General features: G+C 40.6%; 1 protein-coding gene and 1 long non-coding RNA gene across 8 annotated transcripts in view; one reads left to right on the forward strand and one right to left on the reverse strand.

The window, feature by feature from the left end:
• The window catches only part of EYA2 (EYA transcriptional coactivator and phosphatase 2), a 143,907-nt gene extending 142,441 nt beyond the window's left edge, over positions 1–1,466 (reverse strand). For 3 of the 5 annotated variants that reach the window (XM_059733175.1, XM_059733174.1, XM_059733173.1), the window contains exon 1: positions 1,106–1,312. In XM_059733175.1, the coding sequence (XP_059589158.1) occupies positions 1,106–1,286 (181 nt within the window). In that variant the 5' untranslated portion in view covers positions 1,287–1,312. The other 2 variants (XM_019484556.2, XM_014609750.3) reach the window with 2 other exon arrangements.
• The window catches only part of LOC109282466 (uncharacterized), a 237,135-nt gene that overhangs the window by 148,752 nt on the left and 71,127 nt on the right, over positions 1–17,256 (forward strand). The window lies entirely within an intron of this gene.

Raw genomic sequence — 17,256 nt, forward strand, 5'->3', positions numbered from 1 at the left:
TAGTTTGGAAATAAACCAAACATCTTTCTGGGATCCCCATGCAGGAATAGATCTGAGTTACAGTATTCAATACATCTGGAGAAAAAAGGATAAGAAAGCCCTCCACGTAAAGCATTCCAGGGGAGGAAATCTCTCAGTAAACTAGCAAACTCCATTAGGAGGATTAAACAATAAACCATTCCTGCCAGTTACATTAACTGCATTAAGGGATGTGCACACGCCTGGTACTCTACTGAACAAAACGCTTGTTGCTAAACGTGATGTAGACCAAAAAACAGGTTTCAGGTTAACCATATGCATTTTAACAACTAAAATTTCACCCAGGAGAAATGTATCATTCAGTCAACAGATTAAGTTTGAAACACAGCACTTGCACACCAGCAATAATTTCCTTTGGAGGCCACTGGCTCTCACTCCAACTTAATTTAACACTCAAAAACTTTAAATAAAGTGTGTAAATCACACTCCAAAGCTTTCCCGGCTGAACAACTGCGGACAGAGGCTTGCCTACGAACTCCTCCGCCTGGCGCTCGGGCTGGGCGGGATGGAGACGGGTTAAAAGCCCGGCTCGCCGGTTTAGACGGGGACTCGGTAAATCAACGGGCGGAGGTTTAAAGCCGAGTTGGGTTTTGGTAAGCTGCGGGGAAGAAGCAGCTCCGTGTCTTTCATCGGCCACCGCCAGGTTGTGGTCCCCGGAGCCTTCTCCAGGTCCAAGCCCAAGGGGCACTGTCCAGCCGCTCCGGGCAGCCCTGGCGGGAGCTCCCGCACCCCGTCCCCGCCGGCCGCACGCAGCAGCCCGGGCAGCGGCGCCGAGGTGCCCGGGCCGGCGGACAGCGACCCTGCAGCCTCCAGTCCCGGCTGCCCCCGGCCGGAGCAGGGCACCCGCGCGGGGCCGCCCCGCCGCCCGCAGCAGGGAAGGGGCTTCGCGAGCCCCGGTGACAGCTCCGGGCCGGGATGCAGCGAGCGGCGGGGGGAGGAGGAGGAGGAGAAGGAGGCAGCCCTGCCCTGCCCTGCCCTGCCCTGCCCCGCGCCCGCGCCGCTCCGCGGGCACCGCTGCCCCGGGCATCCCCGGCCGCCGCCGCCGCCCTCCCCGCGCGGCGCTCACCGCGGGCTGCACGAGGTGCTGGCGCCGGGCTCTCCGCTCCGCGTCCCCGCGCCGCCGCCCGCGCAGGGAGGCTGGGGCAGCTGGTCCGGAGCCGGGGCTGGAGCAGAATCCGCCGTGCTTCGCAGCGTGCCCTCCGCGTCCCGGCGAGCTCGCAGTGAGCATGTGCAAGCGAGCCGCACATGCCCGGTCGCACCGTGAAGCCTCTGCCCTCACCTTGCCCTCTGCCCACACTCCGGCTCCCTCCCAGCAGGTGGAGGGCGCTGGGGAGCGGCGGGGTCCCGCCCGGCGTCGCACTGCTGGAGCGGGGTGTGCGCGTGTGCGTGTGCGTGTGCGCGCGTGCAGGGGGGAGCTAGAGTGACCCACAACGCGGAGCTGCGCTGAGTCGATCTGAATAACTCTGGCCACACGCAATCATGAGTTGATCTTGACACATCATGAGACTTTTTTTTTTTTCCTCCAAAAAGCAGGTAGCCAGGTGGGAAGGCGAATGAACCCCGGCACGGACCCTGCTCTAGCTGTTCTCTACGCTTTTTTTTTTTTTTTTTAAAGAAAACCTTTCATTTCAAGATCCTCGCATGAGAGCAGAGCACGTTCCCCAGAGCCCGGTCTCTCAAGTCAGACACCAGAGGCTGGGAGCGGGGCAATAAAAATACTAGAGCTGGCAACTCCGCAAGTTCCCACCTCAGCAGTGATTTCATCCTGACTTCTCCCAGACCTTTCATATAGGATGAATTATTACCAGGATGTTCATAGATTTAGCTCTCTAAACACACCTGCTAATATATTGACTCTCAACTGACCTTCACATTTTGATTTCTTTTTTTAATTATGACCTTTGATTTTTTTTCCCTCTCATTTGAGCTCTGAGCTTGATAGACTGACTTTTTTTCTCCCCCTCTCTTGAGTTCATATTGCTTCTTCGGCTACTGTCAACAATCTGCTTGTTATAAAATGTTAACTGTTTGGCTGAAGAAGTACTTTAAACAATGCTTTCATATTTTATAACAAAATCCAGTAAAGTCTTCTGATGTGATGATGTGTAATACTATCACGTGCTTTTTGTGACGGCTTCGTCGGATACATGTAATGTAGGGTGGAACCCGAGTTTTCAAACCAGATCCAGCAAACATATGAGAGTATCTGCTCCCCTGTGTCATGCCACTGACACACGTGGGGCTGTCATGGAGCAGAGCTCTTCAAAATCTAAATTATGCACTTTTCCACTTACTGCCCTCAGATTTTGTCCGTCTTCCTCAGGGGAACATCTGTCTCTGACAGGGGATCTGCCTACCCACACTCAGTGAACACTCATACGGGCACATCTGAAAACAGGAAATGAACAGATCCACTTCTACTCTCCAAGTACATAAACATACTGTACTTTCCACACATCCCCCCCTCCCCACTCCATGTGTGCAAACACGTACTCTCAGCACCCACTTCACTCACATCCCTTTCATCCGCATATGCACAGGCTCATACACAAACGTGTGCACACACATATACACTGATACACGCTACCACATATATAGGCATACAACTATATGTTCTAATATGTGCACATTCCCAGGCCGATGGTATTTGGGAATGTGGTCTTTCAGCGTACAAGTCACGGGAATCCTAGGGAAGTTACATTTCTGTGCTGTGCTTTTTCTTTTCACCTTTTCCACCAAACTGGGCAAGGTATGGCTACCCAATTTTGACAAGGCATCAGAGGATAACAGTAAACCCCAATGGCAATAGCTTATATTATCTACCTCCCTTTCTTCAAGAAGAAACTTCAGGAAAATGAAATCACATGAACTGCAATGGAGGGTCCTTGTGGGAAAATCCCAGGAAGCACAAAGGGTGTTGAGTTCAAGATCTAAACAACTTGCAGCCCTCGTGGATTTAACTCAAGCTTTTGACAAAGAAACAAAAACATCATTTCTACCAGACAGCTGTTTTTACTATCAAAATTACTTAGATCAGTCTGAGTGCGAAGTGTGTTCCTACAGTCCAAAGAGGACAAAGTGCCGAGAATCAGCTGGCAAACTTCCTAGCACGAACTACCTCTTGCTGCCCTAAAAAAACCCCAACATTTTTTCAGTTGTTACTTTCCATCAATTCACAGCACTAACCCCATGATTTCCCCATGGTTTCTCTGCAGTTCTGAACTCAGGCAGCTTTCACACATTAAATCAGCCTCAATCACTAGCCTGGATTAACTCTTCTCTGGCTTTTTTCACCTAGAATTTCTCATCTGGTGACTGGTCTACCAAGATATCAGTATGTGATTGTCTCTAGGACTTGCCTCTGCAGCAGTTCCTTCTTCCCCAGTCATCTGACTGCCACATTAGCTGTATGAAGCTAACTCCTTAACATTGGTAAATAAGTATGGATAAAGCACTCAAGCCATGATTTAATAACGTAGTTATTTAGGTGCTTGACTTACACATTGAGTTGTCTGGATATGGTCAATGACATTACTTGTGAACTTAAAGCTAGGTATGTGCTTAAGTAATTATTAATATTTGTTTTGTGTAGTGCCTGGGGATACGTCTGTGATACTTCTGCGTCATTTCTTATCACAATGGTGAGAAGTATGCTCCATGCATTTTCTCCTCTGTGTCAAATGTGTAAATGACCACATCAGAGACAGAGCATGTCACAGCAACTGTGCTAGGCACTGTACAAACACAATAGATGGAATCTGCTCCCGGTTTTCAGCCACAGGGCCAGAGAGTGAGTCAAAATTTAAATCTGGGCTTCCCTAACACCCCGTCCTGTGCTTGTTCTGGAAGGGTTTGCTGCTTCTGTTGATTTCAACAACAGATAGAGGTTTCGTGGAAAAGACAGCTGTAAGAAAGGAAATGAGTGAATTAGTAGCAAGCAGAATCTATACTTACAAATTCTATATACCAGACAGTCTTTTATGCTTGAAGCAAGCAAGAAAAACACGTTCTTTCCCTCAACAGGCACAATTTCTAGAGCTTTTCCTCATGTTATTGGAAGAGAGATTTGTTTACTGCAGCACTACCTGGGAAAAGGATCAAGTCTACGAGTTCGCACAGCACAAGTGGGACTGCTCTCTCTAGCTTATGCATAATATAACATTGAAATGGAACCTGAATGGCATCAGCATTTAGTTGTCCACAGATTTTATTCACCAGAATTGTTATGAAAAATGGGTAAATACATCCTACTAAACTGTGAGAAATGTGGAGCTGTATAGGCTGCTTTCCTTCACTATTATAGCTGTGTCCAAGCATGCAAAATTGGTTTCTTATGCATCTCCAAGATGTGGGTGGCATTTAATTTGGAACTGGTCCCGTGTCTTCTAGGAATTGAAAGAGATAAAAATATTATTCAAAACAGAATTGAAGCAGTGCAGTGAATTCAGTATTGCGCTGCAGGAACTGGAATTTCTATCCCATGAAAACTTCATACTTCCAAACAAATATTTTTGTCGAGAATCTAAACACAAATTCCAGCACATCAAATTTCCAACGGGTTGGGAATATTTAAAACTAGCTATTTAGGGGTTTTCTAAAATGGATTTCTTTTTTCAAACAATTTCACACAGCACCTAAGTTGCCTCTATGGTTCATTGGCTTCCCATCCTATAAGTCAGGTCAGAGAGACACTTACATACATAGCTCTTACATCGTCCCAGGGAGCTGAGTAGACAACTATTCAGAGATCTGGGCAGCCAGGAAGACTTCCTATCTCCTGAGTAGGGACCCAGTCAGCTAGGGAGCTGCCCACCTAGAGGATCGGGGTAGCCTCTATTGCATGGTAGCCCACCAGGTAGGATTTAAAAAAAGATGGAAGCCCGGAGGCCCCAGCTCCATGGCAGCCTGCTGGGTAAGTAGCTGAGGATCGGGGAACTGGAACAAAACAGTGTGATTTGTAGAAATAGTATATTCTGTGAGGATGGAAAATTAACAACTTTCTCCGAGGCTTGCCTGATACTCAGGAATGACCTGACACTGTTAATCAGGACTAACAGGTTTCTCCATTTTATCCAACTCTGTCAGAAAAGGGGAACAATGTTGACATATTTAAATTAGGATCTTCAACCATTTTCTGATATACAGCTAGAAAGGTGAGAAGCCCTGCTAGCCCAGAAGGGGATAAAAAAGGATATAATGGGACCCTGATTGGTTTTCTCAGGAGTAATATGTGCTTTTCCATATTTAAACATTCTGAACTATTATGATCCTGATTATAACTTAATTCATTTACAAAGTATGCTAAAAATAGAGAGGCATCTTGTCCCAAAGTCTTTGCAATATAAGAATGATTATTTTTTGTTCTCTCTGTCATATAGAAAAACATCAGGTGTAAATAAAAAGGATATTGCTGGCTAGCAGAGTGTAATCTTGGAGGACTCTAAAGTCACTGGCTCTAATCCAGATAAGAACTTAAGCATGTGCTTAACTAATACCAGAGTCGGCTCAAAAACTGTGTGACAAAGCACTTCAGTACACGCTTAACTTTAAATTCAATGTGAGTATTCCAAGTTTAGGCATGTGCTGAAGTGCTCTGCTGAATCAGTGCTTAGCACCTTGTAGGAATGAGTCTTCAACACAACAACAAAGCTGTAACAAAGGGCCCTTGTGCTCATAGCTCACATTCATCATTCAGAATGGGAGGAATCCATTTTCTTTGTGTAGGTCTATTTATTTGTCATGAATATTTATTTATCTGTAAAAAGTAAAAATTGAGCAACATTAGCATTAAACAAATTGCTAGCTGTTTCTTTAGTACTGATGAGGGACCAATCTGTGTTGCTTAGCCTTCTACTTCACTCAAATTCAGAACATTTGTAACTGATGAACAAAGTGCATGTTAGCTATTAAAGCTCAAAATTAGGCAGGCAGTAAAAAGTAATCTGAGAGGAGGATCATAGCTACTGATACTATTGAAGCTGTTCTTAAAACATATGGTTTCCAATTTTTAACACAATGCACAAAAATAAAACCCTGCACCCGATGAGTGCCTGATCTTTTCATCACTAAGTGATCAAATATGCCTGCTTGTTTTTTAGTTTTATGTCCCCTTCCCCTTTCTGTTTGTTTAAAAGGAATCTTGAGCTGAAAATTTGGTCCCTGGTACCAAAACAAGAAAGGCTGTGTGAATCCATTTGTAGTTCTGGCTTGAAGGGGAAAAAAAGCACACCAGAACTTTCGCCTAGTGTTTGAAAAGGCTGTCTTGTCTGCATTTTTTTCAGTTTAGAAGAAGGATCGTCTTTCTTTCACAGTGGAAAAGCTACTTGCACTGTGAACATAGTTACATTCTACAAAGATAGTGTGTAAAATATTTGGGTGCTTGTACACGTGTTTGGTGATTTTTTTTCAGGGTGGAACGCTACCAAACTTAACTATGAAAAACCACGCTTGTCAGTAGAATAATGACATTTCATTTGTGGCTATATTTGCATAAAAGTTAGTTTTGCATGTGAAAATGAATTTATCTTTTTTTCCCCACAAAGGAAACATTTATCTTGTTCTCCCCCCCCCATAATATTTTAATAATGTAACAGGATGCAAAAAAATGCTCCAACAAGAGGAGAATTCTCCTTTCTCTCCATCGTATAAGCAGGGGTTGGAACATTACATGAAATGCAGATTCACTCAGGTGCAGTCCACTCATTGCACACTGATTAAAAAGCAAACAAGAGTGGTTGCTGTGCCTGAAAGGATTTAAGGTTTGAAGCAAAGAGATGTGGAGGAATGTGAAAGGCGGATGGGCACTATTTTTACGTTGTGTTTTTTTATGTTATTTCAATGACTAGTGAGGAAAATCTCCCAGAAGATTTGGGGCATTAACTCAGCTTGTGTATTCACTTCTGTCCTGTTTGAGAGCAGGGTTGGGGACTTGGTCTAGTCACATGCATAGCCAGTAACTATAGAGTATTTGGAACGTCATCAGTACATCTTCAACATTGGATTGTTATTATGATACTTATATTCATCTTTACTCAAAAGGAGGGTTCTCTTTGTAGGGTAGGCCTATTCCTTTAGTCCTAAAGCAAGTTGCAGTCCAGTCATGTTACAGGGATTGTACTGTGAGCACAGATGGAAGGTAGAAGTGTAGTTGACTAGCTTTCTCAAGTATTGGTGGGCTTTGCTTTACACCCTTCCCTGCCCCTTTTTCTCTCCTCCTGTAAGTCTCTCCTTCAAACTTAGCTTTATGTTATGAATATTTGATCATTCTTAACCTTGCACTGTAAGAAAATTGACCTCCACATATTGCCAAACCCACTCAGAAATTACCATTTTGGAATCTATTTCTTCAAGAGTGGAACAGCAAACCACAAGTATGTTGTAACTTTGGAAGGATGACTAGAACTGCAGGAGTTGAAGACAGTAAACTAGTCTAGCCTCTGTCTTCTTACCCATGTAGTGCTACGTCTTGTTCTAGGCCAGCGGTTCCCAAACTCTGACAGATTGTGCACCACCAATTTAAAATGATACAACTTTAAGTACAACCAGCAAATTTTTGTCATATAAAGTAATTATAATGAATCTGTTACTGTGTATCACTAACGGGTTGCCTGCATACCAGGGTGGTACCCGTACCACAGATTGGGAACCGCTCTTCTAGGCTGTTGCCCCAACAGCTGGCAAAAGGAAGAGTGTTCTGATAGAGATCCCGATTAAGCGTAGTTTAACTATCAGATATAAGAGCACCAAAATCCCTGTAGTTGCTATTAAGAGATTCTGGCACAGAATGGATGATGGATATCCTGAGATTCTTTCACATTGAATGAAAAAAGACATTGAATCCATAAACAGTATGAGACTCTGCTCATACGTGAACTCTTCCAGAGATGGTGATAATCCAGAGAGAGAATTGTAAAGGCAAGTTTGGCTTTGGAGAGATGAATTAAATCAACTTCAATTCTTTTTGACTTGGCCTGTCTGCATGTGATACCAGGTCTCACTTTTTCATGACTAGTAAAATGAAATAATTTTAGACAAACTTTTAAATTTTATCTTAAATATGTTGGAGATCTATATTTAAATATTATTTGCCTCATTTTACTCAGCTCAGAAACTCTTATCTGGTTCTCTACACTAATCTGTTGCTTAACCTAACTTCTGTCTAAGTTACATTATGCTTCATGGAAAAACTAAGGACAAACTCAGTTGTACTTACTCAGTAGTAATTTAACTACACCATAGAAACAGGCTTTCAAACCTTTCATCAGGCTGATTTATGAGCGGAACTAAGGCTTGCTTAGTACAACATTTTCACAGCAAGAGTTACATTCCCACAAAAAGGAACAGGCAGGTAGAATGAGTCAATCCTGCCAGACTAATTGTTCCATTCAGATAAGTAAATCTGGCTGTTTTAAAGTATTTGTGAGAAATACTCTACCTTCAGTGTTCATTTCATAAACACTCTAAAGCATGCTAAGTTATTACAGAAAGATAAGTTTAGAGGAATTCCCCAGAGCAGAAACTGAATAAAACACATATTTGAGTTCTCAGAAATATTATAACTCATTTGATTTTTCCCCAGTTCATTTAACCTATTTTAAATAAATAAGGAAAGAACACACTCTGCGAACTGAAGCCATGAAGCACCCAGACAGGTATTCTAACATCTGTTAAAAAATACCAATGAAGTGAAGCTCCAGAGAGCCATACAACAGCCGGACTAATTTCAAAGAAAGTGAATTATTTTATAGCTGCCATACATACACAACCCCGTGTTAGTAAACACAGACCTTCTTAGATAGCAGGTGTAAAACATCAGCATCATAAGTCTGTTCTAGCTTTTCCTTTTGTAGTGCACTAGCTGATAAAGCTGGGTGATCACTTGCCTGGGTCAACTTATATCTCTAGGTCTAGAGTTGCCCAAGCCCTCGTTCTACCTGTGCAAAAGCCCTTAGATGATTTGCTGAATAACAGGTGAATAAATCAATATGATTTAGAGGTCAGGAACAAATCTCTCTTTTGGGTTTGCTGAAATAAATTTACCTAGCAGAATTTTTTTTAAAGCTTTTTCTAATAAAATGTTTCCTTTTCATTCAATTCTCAAAACAGCCATTCGTCCAAGATACCCCTGATTTTCCTAAAAGCATGATTTCTTATGTTCTAGCTTTTACGGTTTTTTAATATTATTTGTAGCTTGTTGCTGCTTGATAATGTAGTCAGTAATTAGTCAAGAGACTGGACTTTCTGTATTTCCTCTGTAGAGAACAAGACAAAGTAAACATCTGCACTATATGACATAGTTGAGCCCTGACCTGGGAGATTCACTTATCTACTCCCTGTAACTATGTTACAAGGAGAATAACTAGGGGGTTTCAAAGCAAAATGATCCCAAATGGTGGGGGGTAGTGATAAGATCTCTGGTTAGCTTCAGGCTATTAGAGTACTTTTACTGGTTTGTTCATACCACTTGAAATATATAATGAATACAGTATGCTGTCTAAAGAATGATTTTATATGCATGGCCTATAAACTTAGCGTAGCATGTGTTAAAACAGTGTTTAGTATTTTGCATCTTCAAAGTGCTATATAAATGTTACCCAGTAGATCCTTGCGACACCTCTGTGGGGCTTCTTTTATCTCCATTGAACAGATGGAGAAATGGCAGAGAGAGAGGTGACTGACTAATGCATGATCAGAAATACAGTTTGGTGGCTGTAAGTGCCTTTCATACAACTGTTCATTGTTGGCTGTGTTTATGTGTAACAGTAAACATTTTTATGCTGGGTGGACATCCTGCTAGGGACTTCAGTTAATCTGTCCAGTGGTTTTTGCTGAGGCTGAGCGAATATGTCTGGGTGACAAGAGTAAGCCCACAAGTCCAGTTTGACTTAAGTCCAGTTTTTTAAAACAAGCTAGTATATAATTGTACACTGCTTCATGTCTGCAGAGCCATGTAAATAGCCAGTGCTGGTTTTATGCAAAAAAGGCAAGTGCCACATGGTTACACATGGAACTGAACACTTGACCTGCTTGAAATCTGATCACCAACACTGTAGCTCTAGTGAGTTTGGTTAATGTGTTTTCTTATTGTTTTGAGACCTTGCTAAATCCTGGCTTGGATTAAACAAAGTGCCAAGATACAGTTCTAAAAGTTGTGCTCCTGACACTATGCATAGCCTAATTAGGAGCCAAGAACAATACAGATCCCACCAGGAAAAACTATTCCTGTAAAATTTCTAACACTACTTTGTAACAGAGTATGTCTGGGAAGTACCAAGTGATCCTAACATTTGAATGGTACAGGGCACGTCTACACAGTCATTAATGCACAGTAGTTACTGCACATTTAGTTTAGTATTTGCTTAATGAAGTACAAACTAAATGCACAGTAATGACAGTTACTGCGCAGTAGCACTAGCAAACAGGTTTTCTGTGATGCTTACTGCACAGTAGCATAATAACACTGCACAGTAGTGTATTAGCACAGTTTTTGACTGACATGCTACTGTGCAGTGTTATTAGGCTGCTGAGGAATAAGCGACTCATGTAGACACACTTACTGCCAACCGAATAGATGTCTCCTCCAGGCACATATTGGAAGTCAATGAGACTGCAATTGCAAGTAAAATTATGCACACACTTAACTTTTTGCTATTGAACAGTCCCTGACCCTCAGGTTCTACTGTATAATACTCTGGAAAAATACTCCCTCTGTGGTGTCCACTTTCCTCTGTTTAAGTATATTCACAGTTGCAGGTTCTTTGGATGACTCTGGGAGTCTGTAAAAAATTTCACCTATTTAACACCCATACTTGGAGGTCACAATTGATTCCCCAGTCAGATTGCAGTAGTCAGTCCTCTAAAAATGTTAGCTGTTGCCCATTAGAATTTAAATGCCTAGACCATGTTCACATGAGCACAGATGTTTGTTTCCCCAGGGACAAGTAGCAGCATCACACCTTGTGCCACTGCTACTTGTCCCTGGGGAATGCTGGCCCCAGCAGCTAACTATCCTGGCCTCAGCAACCTTACCTGCGGTCCTGGGGGTCACGGGGAGCTGCAGTTGCAGCACTCCTGCAGCACGGATCCTGGCCAGCAGCTGGAACATGATTCTAGTTGGCCAGACTCTGGTTTGGGTGGTGTGAACTGCCACCATGTGCGTCATCTCACTTTTTTTTGGCATGGGTTTTTTTTTGACCCTGGGATCTCCTGGGGCCAAGAAACCCCCCTGCACTGCAAAGTAACAGCATGGAGAACGCTTACATATACAGTGTATGGTGCCAGCGATGGGTCTGTGGCACCACATACTGTATGTCCTTGCTCGTCTGGATACGGCCCTAGTGACCCGGTATGCCACTACAGTATAGAGCAGAATTACTAGGGCATCACAAGTAACAGGTTACACTTCAAAACCATTGGTTCAGAGTATTCAAGATCATGAATCATTTTTATTATTCTAAAGGACTGGAAGAGCTTAGAAACTTTGCCTAAGAAGCAATACAGATTTTGAACAGCTGCACTGCAATTCTTGCTCACATTTGATTTTGGACAGAGCATTGATTTGCAGTTAATGTTCTCCATGGCCAGGAAGTGCTGAAACTGGCAAACCCTCTCTTACAGGATTTTTGCTTTTGAAACAAAAAACATGTTGGCTATTTGGATTTAGATGATCAGTATGGACGTGATTCACTACTGCATCCCATCATCAGAGTATCACAAGAGGTTAGTTAACATGGATCAGACATGATCAAGTTCACTACAAAGGACATACTTACTCTTTGTGTAAGGGTTTTTGCAGCTGTATAAATGGATATTGTGTATATGGAGCAAATTTTATGTATATTTTCTTTATATTTACATCAAATGCTCTTTAGGAAAATAGTTGATTGAATATAAGTACATATACAAATGCAGATTTTTAGATTAACATAAACAAAACCGCACTTAGAAAAATATGCACACATCTGTGCATCTAGTTACAAGATATATAAGTATCACAGTTGCACATGCAGTCATAATAATTGTATGTATGTTAACCTTACATTAATAATATGTTAATATATATGTATTTTGGCATATATAGTTCTGAAAAAGATCTTAATATGTTATATCTGGAAAGATCACAGAGCTATTTTATCAAAGGGATACATGCCTTAAAGTGATGTGAAAACTCTACTTTCATTACTGATTAAATGCAGTATCCTCTGTTCGCAATGCTACATGACAGTTTAGGAAAAGTAGCAAATGCACCTGATTTAAACTTTTTGGATAAAACATTACATTGCAAATGAATCCACAGGGAAATGCCAATTTTAATTGCTTTTACATTTTTAAATCAATTTTTTGATCAGAAATGTCTAAGAAAAAATATTTTGATCTAATATTTTCTACTGCAAAATGAGGAAATTAAAATAATATAACTATATAAAAAGTGTGTAAATGTGGGTAATAACTTTAATAACTTTTTTTCTGAAAAAATCTCTACATTAAAAAGAGTAAAATGGCTTTTTTCATACTTTCATATACTTTCCCTTCGATATATTTGCAGTGGCAAAAAAGGGGAAAAAAGAAAGCAGAGAGAAAAGATAATAAAAAGTTTAAGGATAAAAAACTGAAACGATATTTAAAGCGAGGAGAAAAGACCACTATAATTTTGAAGCAAAAATACTAATTTTGGATTTTCATGCTGAATTCAATTGAAATTCAAGTTCTTAATTTTTAAATGAATTGTGTGGAAAACACAACTGTTTTCATAAGAATATTTAAATGTGATTTGTCCTGAGGAAGTTACATTTTCTATGGAGATATATACATTTTCCAACTCGTGTTACTAATGAAGTTGAAATGCTTTACTCAACTGAAAAAGCAGGGAAAATCTGGTTCAGCTGATTGTAAATTACTTTAGTTGGAGAAATGGAACCATTTTTAGTATTTTGACAGTTTTGGTATTTTGGCAATTTTGGTTCTGTAAAGATTCTGAAAATGGAAACGGTAAATTAAACAGATCATTTAATGTATTGTGTCCAATATATAATATAAAAATTGGTCTAATTTCCTAGTTCAGTGAGGCCAAATTCATTATTGCCAAATGTTGTGATTTTACCACTTCTCAAATAATTACATGAAAATAGCTTGAATTTAAAAAAATAAAAATAAGATCCTACCCCTCATGGTTACAGAAAAACCTTGAAAATGTGAATTTTTAAGGATCAAAACCCAGAAATATTATTATTTTTCAAATCTCAGTATTTTAAATAGATCATACTTTTGGGGAATGGCAGGACTGAATTCCTATGATTTTAGATGCCTCTGGTTGACTAAACTGTAAAGTGGAATTATAAAACAACAACCCGGTGAGTCTTACATATGGAGAGAGGCACTTTCTCTGCCTCTTTTTCTGTCCTTTTAATTGTTTTTATTTCCAGGACAGTGACACACTGAAGCCCCAACTGAATCAAGGTCCCATTGTGCCAATTATTATACATACACAGAATAAGAATAAACTCCTTGCTTTGAATAGCTTATAGTGTAAACCTGAGAAGGAAAGAATGACACGCACTCCTTCCTCTTGTTTTCCGTTGAAGATCCTAACTGGAAATCTCACATCTAGGATACATATAGTTCCATGGATTTAGGATTGCAGGGATCTTTTCAGATAGCAGTGCTTTTGGATTGTATAGAAATACAGCTCCATGCAAAACACCAATAAAAAAGTAAATTCATGTCTTGACAATTTGCCATTGAGGCATGTATAACTTCCATAGTTACTGTTCGTTTGTTGCTTTTGGGATGAACATTACTTTCATCACAGAGGGCTGCCTTCTTTGTTTTTAAAGGCTTTTTCTGCCAAGGAAAGTAAGTGTTTTTCTCAAGCACAGTCCTCTGAAGGGACTGAGGCGTGTTGAATAGACAAGTAATTTGTACCCTCAGGCTGTATATGTCCTGTACTAAAAATTACAAGAGGGGAATCTGTTGCTGCGCAGAGTGTTTGTAGAAAGCATCTTGCAGTAAGAGAACAGGTTGTGGCTAATCTCATTCATTTGCTACAGATAAGAGATGTGCTACTCTTTTTGTTTTCCCCTGGCAAGATCAAATCCTATCTGTCTGTCTATCAATGTGAGCCATTGTTTCTAAGTCAAGAGTGCTTTGATTAAAAAATGATATGGCTGAAAACACTCTCTTTGCTGAGAAGAAATGATTAAGAAAATGGCCCGCGTGAGCTTCTGAAGAGAAACCGTCTGCTCAGCACACAGGCCAGTCAAAATATGCTTTCTGGCAGAGACTTTAATAAATAGACCTGCTTCAATAGATGGAGATTTAAGGGCAAGAGACTGTAATGTTGTTCTAAAATTCTTTTGGGCTGGAACTTAAATCCAATTTTAATGAGGTCATAGCAGAACATTAATTTATTTTCTATCTTCCAAACAATATCTTCTTTGTTAAGCATGAAGATTGGAAAGATTTTTTTTTTTTTAGTATATGCTTAAAAATGTGTAAAAGTCTCCTCCTCTTCTCTCATTTCCTGAGGACAACCATGTGATATCCCTAACTTGACTCCATAAATATATTAATCTAGCATCCACTAGTACTATGCAGAATTGACAAGTCTCCATCTTTCAGTTTCCCTTTGTATCAAGTGTCAGGAATTAAAAGAAAGGAACAGGTTTTCTTTGGTGAAAACACAGAACTGCTGAGTAACAGCAACATGAACATAAGGGGATCTATTGTGGAATACTCCACAGTGAAGGCAGTGGAAGCCCCGTCATTCAGAAAATTTAAATCTTGCCAACTGTTGTGTTTTTTTTTGAGTTTCTCAAGATTGAGTGCTTTTCTTTTGATTTCAGCTCCTTGATTCGTGTGAATAAGTAGGGATCTCAGCTTACATTGAGAAAAAGGTGCCTAGTCCTCTTGGCAATAGAAAAAGGTTGAAAATATGAATCCTAAAGACTCAAGATAAATAAAAAGGACCCTCAATTTATTGTTTTTAAAATCCCATGATTTTTGCATTCTTGGGTTTGACAGTGCTTAAAGAAATCTCTATGGAAAATGCAGTTAGAACCATTACATGAGATACATGTAGACTAGATAACTCAGTATGTTCTCTGCATCCATTTTACCTGTTTTTCTTTAAAAATGAGTATGTGTAGCTTTTATACATCATTTATAAACCAGTCAGAAAGTACAGTCTGCATGCAGTACATGTACATATCTACTTTTGCAAGCCCTGTCTTGTGACCTGAGTCTATGTCTTGGCTTCAGATCTGTCATGGCTACGGTAGGAGTGTTACCATACTTTTTAACCACTGGTATTATAAGCACAATGCTTTTGAGTTCGCATGAGGTATGAGTGCCCTGCTGACCAAAACACAGATTTAGCATCAATGGACCTGGCAGAAGAAGATAGTTGTTTGCACATGCTTGGAGCCCTTGCTGGGAGGCAAACTATCCACTCATTCAAAATCACATTGAGTCACAATCTGTAAGGAACAGAAAGCGAGTACAGGGAATGGCTGAAAGACATAGTGCAAGCAGAAGGAAATAAGGCATGTAGATACTGTCTAAACATCAGGAGGACTTGAATTCTATGCAGAGCAGTAGCATTTTACAACAAATCTAAGATTTATCTGGATTCCAGAAGGAAGTGGATGTGAGAGAAAGGTGGGTGGACGTTTGGGGAGTGAGTTGTTACATGAGATCTGGGTAAATCTCATTATCCAGGTTAAGAACTTTTCATCCCATCAAAAGCACTGCAAAGTTGCTGTAGCTCTGTTCCTACATGTACATCCAAAAGACATCAGAGATAATTAGAGTTAGCTCAACCAGGCCCTTCTGCAAGCACAGCCATACCAGGAGTAAGCAAGAAACAGCTCCTCCGACAGCTACCACCATGCCAGTGCACATGAAGCAAGTCATTATTAGGGTGCCACGGACTCCCTGTGACTGTCGAAAAGAAAACGTGTCTCAGATTGAAGATGGAAGGAGCAGTCATTTCATGCCAATTAAAATAAGTTTGCAAGCAGCGATGTTAAGTTTTCCCTTCCAAACAGCTGAGTCAGTCCTGCTAGGTAATCTGTGATTCCAAGGAAAGTTTTAAATCCAATGCTTATCTCACTAAGCCACCAATACGTACACTAAATTAAAAAAAAAGGTTATTTTCATGCATGCAAAGCTTCTCCTCCACCACCACCCTGCCTATCACCTGCTAGTACAAATTAGCAAGATTTTTTATGAGTTGCACATAAAACCCATGCCTCTGGTGATGCATGAAAAACCACTGAAGGAGCTTGATTCAGTCTTTAAAGTATTCCATTTGTTTTATGGACAAGGCCATTATCTGCTCCACATAGGCACTCGCAGATACTAAATGACACACTTCTGGCAGGAAACCCAACTGACTAATTATCCATACAAATTACTTATCCACAGACTTCAAAAGGAAACCAGATTTAAATGAGCCAGAAAATGAAGAAATGGTCAGTGGGATAAACCCTCTCTGCTTTGCCTGTCCCCCTGAATAAAACGAATGGTGATATTCACAGCAGGCAAGAAGAACCAAAAAGAGGAAATTTCTGGTGTGGGCTGGATATTTTCAGATGAAAAAAGAGAGCCTAACTTGGCCATCTGGTCACTAGCATGTATTACATTGGAACTCATGCATTTTGTATGTGGTTCAGTCCTCTGTCAGTCTCGCCTTTCTTCTGCTTGCTGGCAATGGAAGGGACAGCTATATTATTTACACAGAGTAAACCTCCTTTGCAAGTCTGCCTTCATTTGCTATTCTCTCTGCCAAAGTGGAGGTTTATGGAAGAGTGAGAGTATTAAATACTGAAAGATATTGATGGTATCATTGCATTGATGGTATCATTAGGATCTGTGAGAGTCACAAGACAAATCCCATGGTCATTCAAAACAAAGTGCTGTCATCTTGATTAAAATAGATGTCTTGGGCCATTAGATTCTGATGCCAAAAGAAGCCACAGACTCTCCAAAAGTTATACTAGATGAAATGGGCCCATTTTATTTTCATTCTGTGTAACATACTCATGGTACTATTCACTTGAGAACAGAGCAGTATAAGCAGTCACCATTAGCATTTACTCTGGCCATTCACATAATTGCTCTGCATTTATTTTTGTTTTTGAAATCATCATTTCATTTCCTTTTGATCTTAATTTTTAATGCAAATTGAAAGGATACAATTATACTCTATAAATAGTCTCA

Source organism: Alligator mississippiensis, chromosome 9 (assembly GCF_030867095.1).
Source record: "Alligator mississippiensis isolate rAllMis1 chromosome 9, rAllMis1, whole genome shotgun sequence".
Taxonomy (NCBI): Eukaryota; Metazoa; Chordata; order Crocodylia; family Alligatoridae; genus Alligator; species Alligator mississippiensis.